Genomic DNA, 15,447 nt, shown 5'->3' on the forward strand with positions numbered 1-15,447 from the left:
TAAGACACATCCCTGGAATAGCACAACAGGATTCAGTTCATGATTACGACATCTAAATGTAGGTGTCTGAATGCAAACTGGATGCTGTCTCCCGTTATAGTCACGAGCAGTCTAGTCAACACAGTTAACGGAGTACAGGGAGTGATTCAGCTGACCAGCCACAACATACAGCAAGGGGCATCACTCTCTAGGATCCACCGACTTTCTCAATCTCATCCCTGGCTATGCTGGGAGCTTACATACTTCTTACCCATGTAGATACATAAAATGAGATGTCAACCTGGATCAAGAATCCCAGCTACTGCGTTTTTCATGTAAGGCTAAAACACCAAAGGAAATCCTTATTTGCATAATTATTTTCTCATTTTAAGTTTACCTTCAAAATTGCTGGCATGCAATTAATTTAGCAACTTTCAGAAAGCAAAGAAAGTGAGAATGTTCCATGGCTTCCTTTTCCCCTGCCTTTTTTTCCCCAAACCAACCTTTCTGATGTTACTGATTCCTTAAGCTCTGCCATGTCTCACATTCAACCTTTTGCCGTAACACCCCTCATCTTTCTAGCTGCAAAATGGGTTAAGTCTATATTCTAGTCAGTTGTTTCCCAAAGAAGAAAAGTAAATTTTCTTAGGTTGCGCTTCTAATCTTGATTAGAAATTGTATCATGATATTTTGATTAATAAGAAGAATATGTAGTTTTACATTTTTAAGCTGCGGACTAGTAAAAGAGCTGATGGTGTTTTGAAGTACACACCAAAATCTTTCTTCTGTCATTCATATAATCAAATACTATCTCTTTTTAGAAGTGATATTTTGAGATTTGTGGGGTTTTTTTACTAGTAGACATTTTAGCAAATAGGAGGAACCTGCTCAATTTCATTGCAGATTATGACATGATGCTATGTTTGATTCCTTCTGGTAGCTAGTGCTGTGCGTACAGTCCTGCAGTTAGAGTCTACATATGAACATACAAATTCTAGCAAAAATGAGATTAATGTATTTAATGGGGTAGTTATAGAAATGCAACTGTTCGTCGGGACACAGTTATTCTGAGTAGAATATGGTAACTCAGTGCCATGTGGATAGAGTGATAATACCTACAGCAATACCTTAAATGAAGCAGCACAGGTAGAAAAAGGTGTGTCTATTTTTTTTTTCTTCCTCCTAGTCCTTACAGCAACAGGCATAAGAAAACCTATAAATTTCTAATAATCCACTCTGAATTGTGCCAAAAAGTCCATTTTTATGCAGTTCCTTTTGTGTGTGTGTGTGTGCTAAATTGCACATAAAACTTGTTTCAGAAAGACTTTGATTTCCTGTTCTTTTTCTCCAATGTTTACAATTACTCTGCATCTATTCTCAAAAGTTCCCAGAAATAAAAACAACACTCAGATCTATTCTTTAAAGACTGTCAGTAAAAAGGCATCATAGTGTAAACTCACTATTATTATAATGACTATAAAAAGAAAGATTACTAACAATACTCCTGACAATACTAGTTCTTCATGTGTTTTACTACCTACAAACTAGCTTGCTAATTCATCATACTAAACTGTATAATTTGTACACATTTCAGCTCAATAACAAATTAAAAGAGACACCATCAAGTTGATGGAATAGCAGTGACCTACTTTATTTTATAAATTTGTTTTTTCCTGGGATTTATGCGTAGCGCTAAGTGGTTTTGGCTGTTTTTCAACCAGTCAGGATAAAACAGTCAAGTTTAAGGAGAGAATTGTTTTTTAAGAGACTAACAAATCAATTCATGGCATAAGTATCTTTTGTTTCTGTACATAAGAAAAAACCAAGTAGCATACAAAAATGTTTTTGCAGAGAGTGTGGGTTTTGTTGTTTGCAGTATTTTATTGCCCTGTTTTTTTACAAGGTACTCTCTTGTTTCAGGATATCTGTGCCAGGGAGAAACATCCACTGAAAGTGAGCTTCCTGAAGGACACCCTGCTGAACAGTTTGCAGGTTTACTTCATGGATCGTCGCCTGCGTGTGACCCACCTGATAATCCACTCCAGCTGTACAGCAAAGCAAACCAGTGCAGTGGTCCACTAGAGAACAGCATTTTGAGCAAGAACACAGTGCAGCAGCTACGAAAGGAAGGCAACACGGATCCTCCCGTTAAGAAAAAAAAGCCACCAGTTGTGAACAGAACCATATTCCATACTAAAACTAAACCAGCAGAAAATCATACCTTGGTTGGCCCATCAACAAGGATAAGTGAACAATGGGTTATTACCACTGGGGGATTTGTGGAGCGAGCATGTACACTTGGGAGAATACGATCTTTACCAAAGACTTTGCTTGAAATGCATTTGTGCAAAAATGTTTCAAAATCTGATTCTAATCTTATCACCCATCCGCCAAATGACAAAAAGGCACGAAGCAACTGGAGTGAACCCACACCAAGCCAACAGTGCTCCAAAGGGAATTCGGAGAGAACACCTTCCTTCACATCAGAATGGGAAGAAGTAAGTTTTGTTCATTATTAAGTACAAGCGAATATATGGTATTGTGAAAATGCTGTTACCGTTTTCCGTTTCAGACATGAAATAGCAAGTGACTCTTCCACACTGCAAATCCTCAGATGTAGTGCATGATGGTTTGACAGCTGGCACAAACTGCAATGCATTTCTGTTCAAAATGCTGCACACATAATGAAGTCTATTGTTTCTATAGTGAATGAGGTTAATCAGAAGTAATTCTCAATTTGTTGTGGCATTGAAATTATTTTCTACTAAATTTTTCAGTACTGACACTAATAAAATTTGTAAATGGTAAATTCTTTGTAGCTATGCCCATTATTTACATATTTGCTAAGTATTTCCCACCATGGCAATGCCTGCCAGCAAGAGACAAGAGAAAATAACAGGGATGGAGAGTCTTAAGATTTTTAGGTTGATCATGCATTCTACAAGCCCTCCCTATGTAACATATCTTCTAACTGGTATGTAGTCTTTGTACAGAATGCTTGGCATATACCTGACCCTTGTGTGAAGTGGGAATACACTTATAGCTACAATGAATTTGGGACTCTGAAAAGAAATGTCCACACTGAGTTTGTAGTGCCCATGCTTGCTCATACAGAACACTCTTTTAGTTTTAGAACCAGATTTAAAACAATTTTTAGAGACCTTATTTTAAATAATAATGTGCTAAATTTCAAGAATGTAAATGATTCTTCATAGATAAAAAGCTCCCATCTTACTGAGATATATTAAGAGTGACAAACGTTTAGATCTTTACTGCTATTACAGAGAAGCAAACATTGCTATTTAAAACAACTGCTATGGGGAAATGTATATATCTCCAGAGTGCTATATTATTTCAGAAGGATCCCAGGGCTTGTTTGTGTAATTATTTTTCTAGAAAAAGTTTCCAGCTCATCTAAACGTCTGGTGTGATAGGGCATCTGAAGGTAGTTTTTGTTATAAAGCAGATACTTTCCCAGTGGAGAGGTACTTAGGATCCAATTTTGGTCTTAATAACTTGGATACATTATTATGAAATCCTGATACAAGTCAGGTCTAAGTTTGCCTCTTTAGGGGGACATCAAGGTTTGATTGTTTTGAATATAAAAAAAATAAATTAGTTTATTTAGAAAAAGAGGGTAAGAATCCTAAATCTGCAGATTCTGACATAATCGCCAGATTTTCTTCTGTCATCCGTGACTAATACATAGTTTCTAAAAAGGACACAGATTTTCTACTATTTCTAATAATAAGGTCAGTAAAACCTGGTTCTCTGTGTCTGCCTTCTCAGACACAACCAGCCCATTGATTTATTTTTTGTTTTGTCCCCTTCTTATGGGAAATAAAATAAGTATAATAGTTTGACATAGCAAGTTCAATGTAATTTAGAAATGTGCAAATGAGTTTTGGGATCAATGTAGTGCTGTTTCACAAACTGTATCATTCTGTGGTATGTGGGGACACAGCTATGCTTCATACCTATTCAGTGGCCTTGGGGCAGGTGGAAAAAAGGGACCTAGGAAAATCTCTTGAAATCTTAATTGAATAATTGGTTTTTTACTTTTATAACACAAAACCCAATATTCTTATGCATTAATATTATTGCTTAAATAGACATCTAGTGATTATACCAATCATCAGTATGAAAGGAACCATACTGTAGAAAAAGAAATACTAGTCTCAGGCTTTAGCTTTTGCTAGCATATAAACATTGCAAAATAAAAATCAAAGTGGAGAAATTAATTGTCTACCTTTTATTTTTGCACTTTGCAACCTTGACTGTTGTTTTCCTAATGAGAGTAATAATACCATAAATTTATGCATGAAAAACTGAAGCAAAATGACAAAGATGCAGCCCATCAATTGTTTTCAATGTTCTCTTTTCTGCAGATTGATAAAATCATGAGTTCAATAGATGCTGGAATTAATACTGGATTGGGGGAGATGAATGATCACAATACAAGTAAGGGAAAAAGAACTAACTTTTTTAATTTTGACTTAACTGTCTATAGGGAAACTGTGGATAAGATATTGCTAAGTAACCCACTGTGTTGAAAACCTTTGTATGTATTTGGATAACCATGAACAGAATCAATGTTGTTTACTGTTAGAGATGCATTAGGCGCAGTATCCTGGAGCTGTTACTTTAAATAGCATATTGGAGTCATTAATGTTGTTCTGAAATCTTACCAGAAAAAATATTCCATTAATGTCTTCATACTGAAGCCTTTCTACTAGGGGGATATTTTCAGTCTTTTTCAGCTGAGATTTTGTTTGGAATGATAGGACCCTGAGTATATATAACCCAATAGCTGCTGACGGTTTTTAAAGCATTATATTATCTAATTCTGCTTTGATCAAATATTTCTGACAGCCAGTGACTGGTGTTAGCAATGATGGGAAAATTTGCAAACCTTCCCTACTGGTGAATTCTAAGAACTCTTAAGTCATGCCTACCCTCTTGGTATGTCAGCATAACCCTGTGCAGCTGTGCTGATAAGAACTTTGGAACTATTTTACTATGTTTTCTTCCTAACTCATGGAAAGAAAACTGACTTGTATGTCTGAATTATTTGGTCTTAAGGCAGAGCTATGTTAAGTCACCTGTACTGGTACAACCCTGCTAGAAATTGCATGCAGTTACTTGGGTTTATGTATTGGGCAGGAGACTACATACCTTATCACTTTTTAAAATTTTGTTTTAAAATTTATTAATAGTTTTTATTTTTATTTTATTTTAATAATTTCAAATTCAAATTTTAAAAATTGTTTTATTTTATTAATTTTTTAAAAAGTATTTTAACAAGCGTCCATTTCATGGAGCATTATATTTGTACAGGACAAAACTGTGTCTTACCAACTGAATAGTTCACACAACTATTTTAACGGTAGCTGGACAGTGAGAAGGGAATCTAGGAAAAAGAAAAAATAACTGATCTGAATATCAATATAATTGCAGATAAGACAAGCCGATTCAGATACTTTTTTCTAAAACAGTAAGGGACAATATCATGCAAAGTGCCAGACATTATCCTGGCAGGCTATTTTTTCTTTCTGAAGCTTGCTGTGTTAAAAGAGAGAATTATTCATAGAGAAACTCTAGGTTACAAGATAGTTACTTTCTGAAGCTAATTTAAGTAAGTCGGGATTTGCTGCTTACTATTTTTTATCATGGTAGTCATATTTGGTCTGGTTGAGACAGAGCTAATTTTCCTCATATGTTTTGGCTACTGCTGGGCAGTGCTCACAAAGCATCAAGGCTGTCTCTCCAACATTCTTCCTTCATCTGTAGGCTGGGGGTGGGCAAGATCTTGGGAAGGGACATAGCCAGAACAGCTGACCCCAGCTGACCAAAGGGATATTCCATACCATATGATGTCTGCTCAGCAATAAAAACTAAGAGAAAGGAGGAGGAGGCGGGCATTCTTTATTACCACATTTGTCTTCTGGAGCAACCACTATGCATACTAAAGTCCTGCTTCCTAGGAAGTGGCTGAACATTGCCTGCTGATGGGAAGCAGAGAATAAATCTGTTTTCCTTTGCTTGCCTGTGCAGCCTTTGCTTTTGCTTTATTGAACTGCCTTTATTTTGACCCATGAGAGTTTTTTCCATCTTATTTTTTCCCCTCATTTCCTGCTGAGGAGGGGAGTGATACAGTGGCTTGGTGGGCACCTGCCATCCAGCCAAGGCCAACCCACCACAGTCGTTTCTGGCACCCAAGTTGGGGCTCCAGGAATTCGAGATAAAGATAGTGACTGGGAGAGGTAACAGGCAGAACATGGACTGAACAATGTTAGTGAGTGGAATGATTGTGGGGAATTTCTATTGTTGTAATTGTGGTGAATGGAGGAGGGGTGGATTCTGTGTAAATTGTCTGCTTTCCTTTGGTGTTGTGATGATTTTATTTTGATTTTGGTGTGGGGAATTAATTTATTTTTTAGTGAAGTTTGTGAAGAGTGATGAATGTGGATTTTCATGGTAATTTTTAAATATGTGATTCAGAGAGGCAAGGAGTGGAATTTATTTGGTTTGTGTGGCAATGTTTTGGTAGCAGAGGGGGGCTACAATGGTGGCTTCTGTGACAAGCTGCTAGAAGCTTCCCCTGTGTCTGGTTGAGCCAATGCCAGCACGCTCCAAGAGAGACCCGCCGCTGGCCAAGGCCAAGCTCATCAGTGACGGTGGTAGCACCTCTGGGATAACATTTTAAAAAGGGAAAAACACTGCTGCAGAACAGCAGCCAGAGAGAGGAGTGAGAATATGTGAGAGAAACAACTCTACAGACAGCCAGGTCAGTGAAGAAGGAGGGGCAGGAGGTGCTCCAGGAGCCAGAGCAGACTCCCCTGCAGCCTATGGTGATGAAGACCATGGTGAGGCAGCTGTGCCTCTGCAGTCCATGGAGGTCCACTGTGGAGCACTTAACCACCTGCAGCCCATGGAGGACCCCACACGGGAGCAGGTGGGTGACCAAAACAGGCTGTGGCCCCGTTGGAAGCCTGCACTAGAGCAGGCTTCTGGCAGGACTTGTGGACCCATGGAGAGAGGAGACCATGGCTGGAGCAGGTTTGCTGGCAGGACTTGTAACCCTGTGGTGGACCCACACTGGAGCAGTTAAAGAACTGCATGCAACCCATGGGAAGGACTCATGTTGGAGAAGTTCATGGAGGACTGTCTCCCATGGGAGGGACCCCATGCTTGAACAGGGGAAGAGTGTGAGGAGTCCTTCCTCTGAGGAGGAAGGAGCAGCAGAAACAACATGTGATGAATAGACTGAAATCCCCATACCCTCTCTCTCTGTGCCACTGGCAGGGGCAGAGGTAGAGAATCTGGGAGAGAGGTTGAGCCTGGGAGGAAGGGAGGGGTGGGGGGCAGGTGTTTTTAAGATTTAGGTTTTATTTCTCATTACGCTACTCTGGTTGGTAATAAATTTAACTAATTTCCCCAAGTTAAGTCTGTTTTGCCCATGACAGTAATTGGTGAGTGATTCATCCCTGTCCTTATCTTGACCCACAAGCCTTTCATTTCATTTTCTCTCCCCTGTCCAGCTGAGGAGGGGAGTGACAGAGCGGCTTTGGTGGGCACCTGGTGTCCAGCTGGGGTCAACCCACCACAGCAGTACACAGGCACAAAATGCAAAACCAGGCATCCACTAAGATGTTCAACAGCAAGGAAGAGCTATGAAAAGGAGACAAAAGCAACAGTATATGTATGCAAATTTGCATAACTTGGTGATGTACAAGTACTACTCTGTCCTTTCCTATGAATGACCACTGCTTTTTCTGTTTTTTTCTTTTAAGAGAAGAAAATATCTCACAACTCTTCTCATCAGCCATTTTGTGGCTTCTACTGCATGCATTATTTTTCTTGGCATTCAAATGTGGCATTTGGTTTTTCAGCTCTTTCATTTGGCACGAGTTCCACTCTTTTCTTTGCTGCTTTTCCCAGAGGGGACTCTTGAGTCCCAACTTCTTTTCTGTTCGGTGTGCAGCTTCCTACAAACCAACATTTTTTTTTCTTTCTGTCAACTCCTTAAGGGTCTTTAGCTAGTGTAGAATGATAATCTGATTTTTCCTTTAATGAAGAAATCAAGCTATGTGCTGTTAATCAAAATACAACTACAAAATACAATGTTTTAAATCAATTTTGCTGTACATGCAGACTGCAGTAAAGACATTTCATTCTGCTATAGAGCTGGCTATATGCAGCTTCACATGTATGTTTTCCACTTTTCATTCCTTTATGCCTTTTCCAGGTTCAGTCAAGCGTAGTTTAGGCAGCAAAGAGAAGTGAATTATTATAATAACAAATGCATTACATGACATCAAACATGTTATACTTCAAGTACATTCTTATATTTTTATTAAAAATGTAATAGGGTTATCGAGCAGAAAATCTCAGTGTTAACATACTGGAGTAACCAATCAAGTGGAGCCTTATTACAGTGTTATTTATATTTTTAACAACAGATTTTACTTAAGATTTTAGCTTGTGTTAATTACCACTTATTAACTACCACAAGGCAATACACAGGTTTTTCTTACTGATAATACAACCTAAGACATTTTTTGATAGGTCTTTATCCCCAAGGAAGGGGCTGCTTTGAAGTTATCTGCAGCAAATCAGCTTTGTGTGTATGTGTGTGTGTGCTGCTTCTATTTAAGCTCCTATAGTTTATTGGCAAGAAGCATCTCAGGTGCCTTGGTGTTCCTCAGGGATACCTCACATAGCCCCCGTCTAATTACTGTCTGGATCTCTGTGTGTTTAACTTACAGTTTTATCTGCCCAAGTGTTTAGTACTGAGGCCCTAAATTCCATCTCAGAACTTCTTATTCCCCTTTACTCTTCTTCCTGGCTCCACACTAAGCCAAATGTAAAGATCTACTCTATGCTTCGGAATAAAAATTAAGTAGTATGGTATCAGGAAATATAATTTTGAAATACTTCATCAGTGTTTATATATATAAATATATGAGGTTTGTTAGTTTTATATGAATATATGTACAAAAATATTGTACAATAGAGACGAAAAATAATGTATTTAATGATCAACGTGTACAAGTCAGACATTTTTCTTAGAGTTGAACCGAAAGCATCTAGATTATGGAGTACTATATTCAGGAAACCACTTTTATTGTCTAGTAAATTTTTAGCAAACAGTAAAATTTGTGATAATACTGAAAAGCAAATGTAGCTTGATACGGAATCCTTCATTTTAGTATTTACTTAGTCCTGTATGTCATACTATACTTCCATGGTTTTATGAGCTGTTAGTAAAAACAAAAATACATTAATTCAAGCACAAATATTCTTAATCTACCAGGCATGAAGAGCTTTTTATGCTACATAGTATCTCATTCTCAGTGAAAAATATTTGAGAGGAAGTATTTCATACATAGTTAATTCAATAGCTCTATTTAGTATTAGACAATGACATCTTGTGATGAAATCCTTGAATGGATTTACAGGAACTTTGGCCTGTATTTTCCTATTGGTGAAATCTGGAAAGACTTCTTTTAGATCTCCAGGGGAATCTGTTAAGAAGCAATTAGAGGAGCAGTGAAAGGAGAGAATCAAAACTGGCTGAGTGTGGTCATGAGAACTTTATCCACAGTGTGCTTTTGGAAACAAAAAAAAAATAAAGCAGAGCTTTCAGTTTGGTAGCAGTACAGGTACCGGAGGAGTGAACTTGAAACTAGAGAGAGGAAGATGGCTGCCAATGTCCTCTGAGGGCATGGGGCATTCAACATCTGAACAGCTTACCACTGAAATCAAAAGCAGGAGTGCTGACCAGGGAGCAAGTAAGAACTAATCTCAATGATAAAAGACAATTAAAAAAAACACACTAGCCCAAAGCATACAAAACCTCTGTTACCAATTGGAAATAGAATACGGTGCTGGCAAGTGACCTTCTGCTCAAAGTGATGTGGAGACATCTGCACCACCTCGCACTTACGTTATAGCTGGTGTGCCTCTTCACAAAAGTCCAAACTTGCCAAGTTGCAAAGGATTCTACTGATCACTATTATATGATAAAGGATACTAATGATACTGGCAAGAATGATTCTAAGCAAATCAAAAGTGCTTATAAGGTTCTGTGGCAGTGGATTAAGAGGTTGAAGAGTCAAGAAATGTTGTCTCTCCTCTCACATCCAAGTCAAGCAACAGTCAGAAACACCCTAAATATAACTATGTGGCTTCTATTCTGAGAAAAGAGAACTTTAAATTAAGAACCATGGGGTAAGGACAAAAGTCTTCATCTTAAATAATGCAAATTGGACATAGGTCTAACGCCCGAGAAAGACAGGATTGTTTAAAACAATATTAAAGAAGTGACTAGACAAAGAGTCATGGGTCAGTTCACCAGATGTCTTAGCTATCTGTATGCTAATGGTAGATGAAAGAGGAACAGAGAAGAATTAACAGAAGTATTAATCAGGAATAGACAAGAATTAATTGAAGATTATGGCAAAATTGGCACTGTAGAGAATTTATCATATATATTACACTGGTAATCCCGTCATGTAGAGGATATAACTTCTTTAGTAAGAAGAAGAGGGGAAACATTGGCTTTATTTCAAAAAATATAATGGTTGCTTTGAGATCTCAAGAGTAGGATTAGTTAGTGCTGTTAAATATCTGTTGGTATCCAGGAAAGCAGAAAAGGACATGGTTGTTCTTGATAGGTCTCCAAAGCCTTTGGACTTTATTGTAATTGGAGATTTTCATTACTACGGTATTTGATGGAAAAGAAATTATATTGACAGACTTGCAAGTGAAGAAAATTCTGAAGAAGGTAGATGTCAATAAATTCGGATAATTTATTTTAAAAAATCTCTACAGTGCAAGTTAAAGAGAAATCTGTGCATTCTTCAACAGAAAACTACTAAAGACTATAGTACAAGCTTCATCAATGTGAAGAAAAGGAAGTGTAAAAGAGCAGCTTAGCTAAATTTTCATTTTTTTTCTTTCACCTTCAGACATAAAGAGGGAAATTTGAAATTTCTCTCTTTAATAAGCATGGTAGAATAACACACATGTAAAGACAAGTCAGAAGTGCTGAAACACTCAGTGACATGCAACTAGCAAAAGAAATTAAGATTTAACATAACATAACTATATTTGTACATTAATAGGTAGAAGAAGAACAAAGAAATCTTTGGTACCTAGCGAGGTTATGCAGGAAAGGAAAAGCTGCCCATAGTAGGTGCAGAGAAGGCAAAAATGTACAATGACTGTTAATCACACATTTACTGAAAAGGTCATCGGTGAGCATATGGCATGTACAGCTAATTCTAGGGCTAGAAACTCAATTGTGTATAAGGAAAGAACAGGTTATATAGGTTAGGTATCTTAAAATTGATTTAATGAAATGTATTTTGTGTTACATAACTGTCTGAAAAACTTTGACCTGGTAGTAAGTCTCTGTGAGAATTCTTGGAGAATGGATGAGGTATCAACAGACTAAAAGAGAATGATGTAGAACTTATCTTTAAAAGGGGAAGGAGAATGTGGGGAATTATTTTCAATTCATAGAAAAGTCACTGAACAGAGAAATTACTAAAAGTAGCTAGAAAATAGCAAAGAAATAAGAGACAACATGGATTTGCCAAAAGCAAACCTATTAAAGCAATCTAATTCTCTGCTAGGAGCAGATACCGGATTTTGTAGGTAAGGAAAGAGCACGAGATGCCCCATATTTGGACTTCAGTTAAGGTTTTGACATTGTCTCATGTGTTTTGCTTGTAAGCAGATTAAGGAAACATGGGCTTGGTGAAAATAATGGTAGGTCAGACATGAATCTTATTCTTAACGTCTAAATTCAGACTTCTGCAGTGTAGACTGCATTGAACCACTAATAATGAGTTAGATATGCAGGCACTTCTTAGCTCTTGTTTATCATCTCTAAATGTCTGAAGCATGGCAAATGGGACTAGAAGTATGGATAATGAGGGCCTAGAGGACCTTCTCAGATGTAGCTGTCTAAAACTAGCTGAAGTGAATCTCACCCCCTTCTCCCCAGGACAAAATTATAAAGGCAATATAGTGAAGTATCCAAACAGATTACTAGGGACATTATAAACCCATTACATTCAGCGGTGTCTTAAAGAATCCTGGCTATTTTCCAGAATGAAAAAACTAATGGTCAGTATATAAGTGACCTTGGCTTGGGTCAGTTGAATGGATTAGGTCACTGGTTTAATTCACTTTGAGTCTGTTTTGTAATGATTCTGTGACTACTGAAGTAACATGATTTAAGTCAACCTGTCTACAAGATAGAGTAGTCAAGTAAAAAGAAGAAATACTTCAATTTCATATATTCTTTGCCTAATTATAAACAATTCTAAAATAAAAATGTCTTTCAAGGCATGCATAGCAGTATTTGTGTGTTAGTTGGAGCCCAGCAGCTGTTCTGAGGTGTGTGATTCAGAGTTCACTTATATTTGCAAGTCTTTTGAAAAAGAATAATAAGAAAAATAATCTACTTGAGAGATTTTTTTAAACATGAGTAATGGGTATCATATCATCATCATGATTAAAGCAAGAATTGTTTCAAGTCAGAGAAATCAGAATAATGACAAGGAAAATAATTGTTGAAGGTCATTCTATATCAAAATAACGTGCTGGACATTTGAAAGAACCACTTTTCAAATATGTTCTACCACATGGAGGGTGATTTACAGTTTTTTAATTGTGCTAATCATGAATTCTTTTTTGAATGCTTTCCATAATGCACTATCGAGTTGCTGTGTGCATACAAGTTGATATTTCTTTGGTCAGCTGAGCTGAGCATGTACCTGTCCTCAAATACCCTCATTGTTCCACCTAGAGGCCTACAGGGTACAGTTTACTGAATTATTTTTAGTTTCTTGATCTACGGTTTTGGCTTGGAACATAATATACTGGCAAGCATTTTTCTTGCAGCTGAAATAAGCAAATTTCTTATTGCATCTATCAAGTTTGGATTTTAAAAAGTTTGTCTGTTGCCCTTTTGTGAGAACAGTGTCTTTCCCTGTGCCTGAGATAATCTTAGCATCACATTCAGCATCAATGTCTAAATATCACTATGAAGGCTCCAGACTTTGCTCAATGAAGCTACCTGAGTGAGTGCCTTTCAGAGATTAATGCTGCTTGTTATTGGAAGAGGTATATGCAAAAGAATTATACTGTGTAAAAAAAACCCAAAACACACTTTCAAGGAAGCTAGCAAATCTTCTGAAATATGTGCTTTGACAGTATGTACTATGTCTACAACTTCAGAGACATCTATGTGTTGGCTTTTCTAGAGCTACTTTGGAACCAGAAGGACTCTGGAACACTGACAGCTATGCCTGAATCAACTCAGCATGAGCCTTATCTCATCTGAAAGTAGCAGAACTGCGGTGGGTTGTTCTGTATTCAGAATAAACCCTACAACTCCACTGTATGTCAAGTGTTTCCACAAACAAGACGTTATTGCTTCTGTGTGTGCCCACTACATATGCATGTTTCTGTGTCACGTATTACACATTTAAGGCCAGGGACTGACACTAGGTAATGGAGCACTGGATTAGAATACATTTTGTAATGTACTTTCTCTGAGCTTTTATATCGGTCTGAAAGCTGTAGGCAGTCATCATACAAAAGTTATTTTATTTTGCCTAGTTTACTGATATGACTGAGGCTGTTGTTATCAAGGACTCCTTCACAGTACGGGGTAAATTGCAAGAAATTTTTCTCTTCAGATTTGTGAGGGCACATGAGTTTGAGCACAAAGGTTGGGAAAGTAAAATAGACATTAAGTTCAGCAGACTAGGAAAAGATGGAATGAGGTGGGGCCACAGCCCATAGCTACATGCAGGGAGTAAGAGTTAACAGTGTGCCCTGTACAGCTGTAATGTAATTGAAATTGTGTAGACCTTTGACTGCCAGAAGCTACATGCTCAGTTTCCTCTCTCTTCCATCTGTTCCACTGCCACTACTCAGACATGAAGCCTTCCTCTTCCCTATGGTTCTGCCTATATTTTCACTCAGAAGTCAAACTTTCTTTTAACAAATGAAGCCTTCTTAGGCTGGCCCTTTTCTTTTTGCTGCCATATGGTTGCAGTTTTGGCAAAGTGGTTTTCCTCTAAAGCTGTTAATATCCTCCCTCCCTCAAGGGCAGAAAACAGATAAAATATAAGTATTTAATTAAGGCAGAATTTTAATTAGATATGTGTAGGCATGTTGCCATAAGGCAGTTTTCACAGTGGTAAGTTATACACTTCAAAGTATATACTTTAATTGTGATTTAGTGTCTGTTTTGCAGCAGTTACTTCCCTTTTTTAAATCTCCTTGTGGTTAAACTAAGCACTTTATCGAAGTGGATTTGATTCATAGATTTTAATAAAATGAGCCGTGCAGCCTCTTACAAAGTGGGAGACCTCAGGCTTACAGTTTTGAACGCACAACTCTAATTTTGCAATAGCCAACCACAACGATCAGACTGTAAAATAAGTATCACTTTCCTCCCAAATCCCACCTTCCCATTGAAGCTGTGCAAAAAGACCAAGATATCTGTAGCTTCATAAAGAGGGGGAAAAAAAGAAAAGGCAGAGGGAACCTGAATCTGTTGCTGATGGAAGACGGACCCGATGAGAGGAGACAGTTCTAGCAGCTGGTATCTGCTCCCAGTGCTGTTTGATGCCTCCTCAATAGGAAATGCATATGCAGTTTGAAATTTTTCAACTGTAAGTCTATGAAATCTTCACTGTCAATTGTAGGACAGCACTGTAGGGAATAGAGCCACACATTTGGGTTTGATTCTGCACTTCCTTGCATCTTATTAGCAACTGAAAAGTCAACATGGAAGTTTTAAGTTGCAATGGCAGAACTGCTGGGGGATATTTGTGTAATTGAAGTCAATATGAGACGTTGTGAAAGGCAAAGGTGATTCTTGCTTCAGGCAAAACTCTTTTGAGCTATTCATGTTCTCATACGAATGTCACTCACACTCAGTACCCAAAAGCACAAGATATGTATGCATGTATGGCCAAGTTTTCTGTCCGTGGTCACTTGTGTGTGACATGGAAGGCTGAGGATTGCATTCTCATTGTATCTGTTGGATTCCTTTTGATTAGCAGTAGTGAACTAGGTTTTTTGATAGATGTTTAGGAGTCAACAGTTGCTATGGTATGGTCTTTTTGATCCAAAAATTTATTTACTTCAGTAGTGCTCATTGGTTTTGCATCCTTATCTTGGATATTTTAGGGCTAGAGTCTGTCTTCCTTCTGGAGTAACAGGAAGATGAATGCCTAATGCAATGTACTGTAATTTTGTTGCTGCCCTGTGTTGTGTAGGGTCTTCTGCTGATAAATCATCTGTCCTGTCCTTTTATTAGAGCACACCCCTTCTTGTCTTGATAGAAACACATTCCTTAGTGTTTTACCACTGTCAGCTGTGTTCTTGGTTATCAATACAGACCGTACCTTTAACCCCTCATAGCACTGTTTCTTC

At 37.7% G+C, this 15,447-nt stretch overlaps 1 protein-coding gene across 7 annotated transcripts in view; it reads left to right on the forward strand.

Annotated features, from left to right (window-relative positions):
• ANKS1B (ankyrin repeat and sterile alpha motif domain containing 1B) overlaps positions 1 to 15,447 on the forward strand; it is a 441,694-nt gene that overhangs the window by 214,052 nt on the left and 212,195 nt on the right. For all 7 annotated transcript variants that reach the window (XM_037390597.1, XM_037390600.1, XM_037390599.1 and 4 more), the window contains exons 13-14: positions 1,900 to 2,477; positions 4,368 to 4,440. In XM_037390597.1, coding sequence (XP_037246494.1) covers positions 1,900 to 2,477; positions 4,368 to 4,440 — 651 coding nt within the window. The remainder of the gene's footprint in view (positions 1 to 1,899; positions 2,478 to 4,367; positions 4,441 to 15,447) is intronic.

The sequence above is a fragment of the Falco rusticolus genome, chromosome 5, assembly GCF_015220075.1.
Source record: "Falco rusticolus isolate bFalRus1 chromosome 5, bFalRus1.pri, whole genome shotgun sequence".
In the NCBI taxonomy this organism is placed as follows: Eukaryota; Metazoa; Chordata; class Aves; order Falconiformes; family Falconidae; genus Falco; species Falco rusticolus.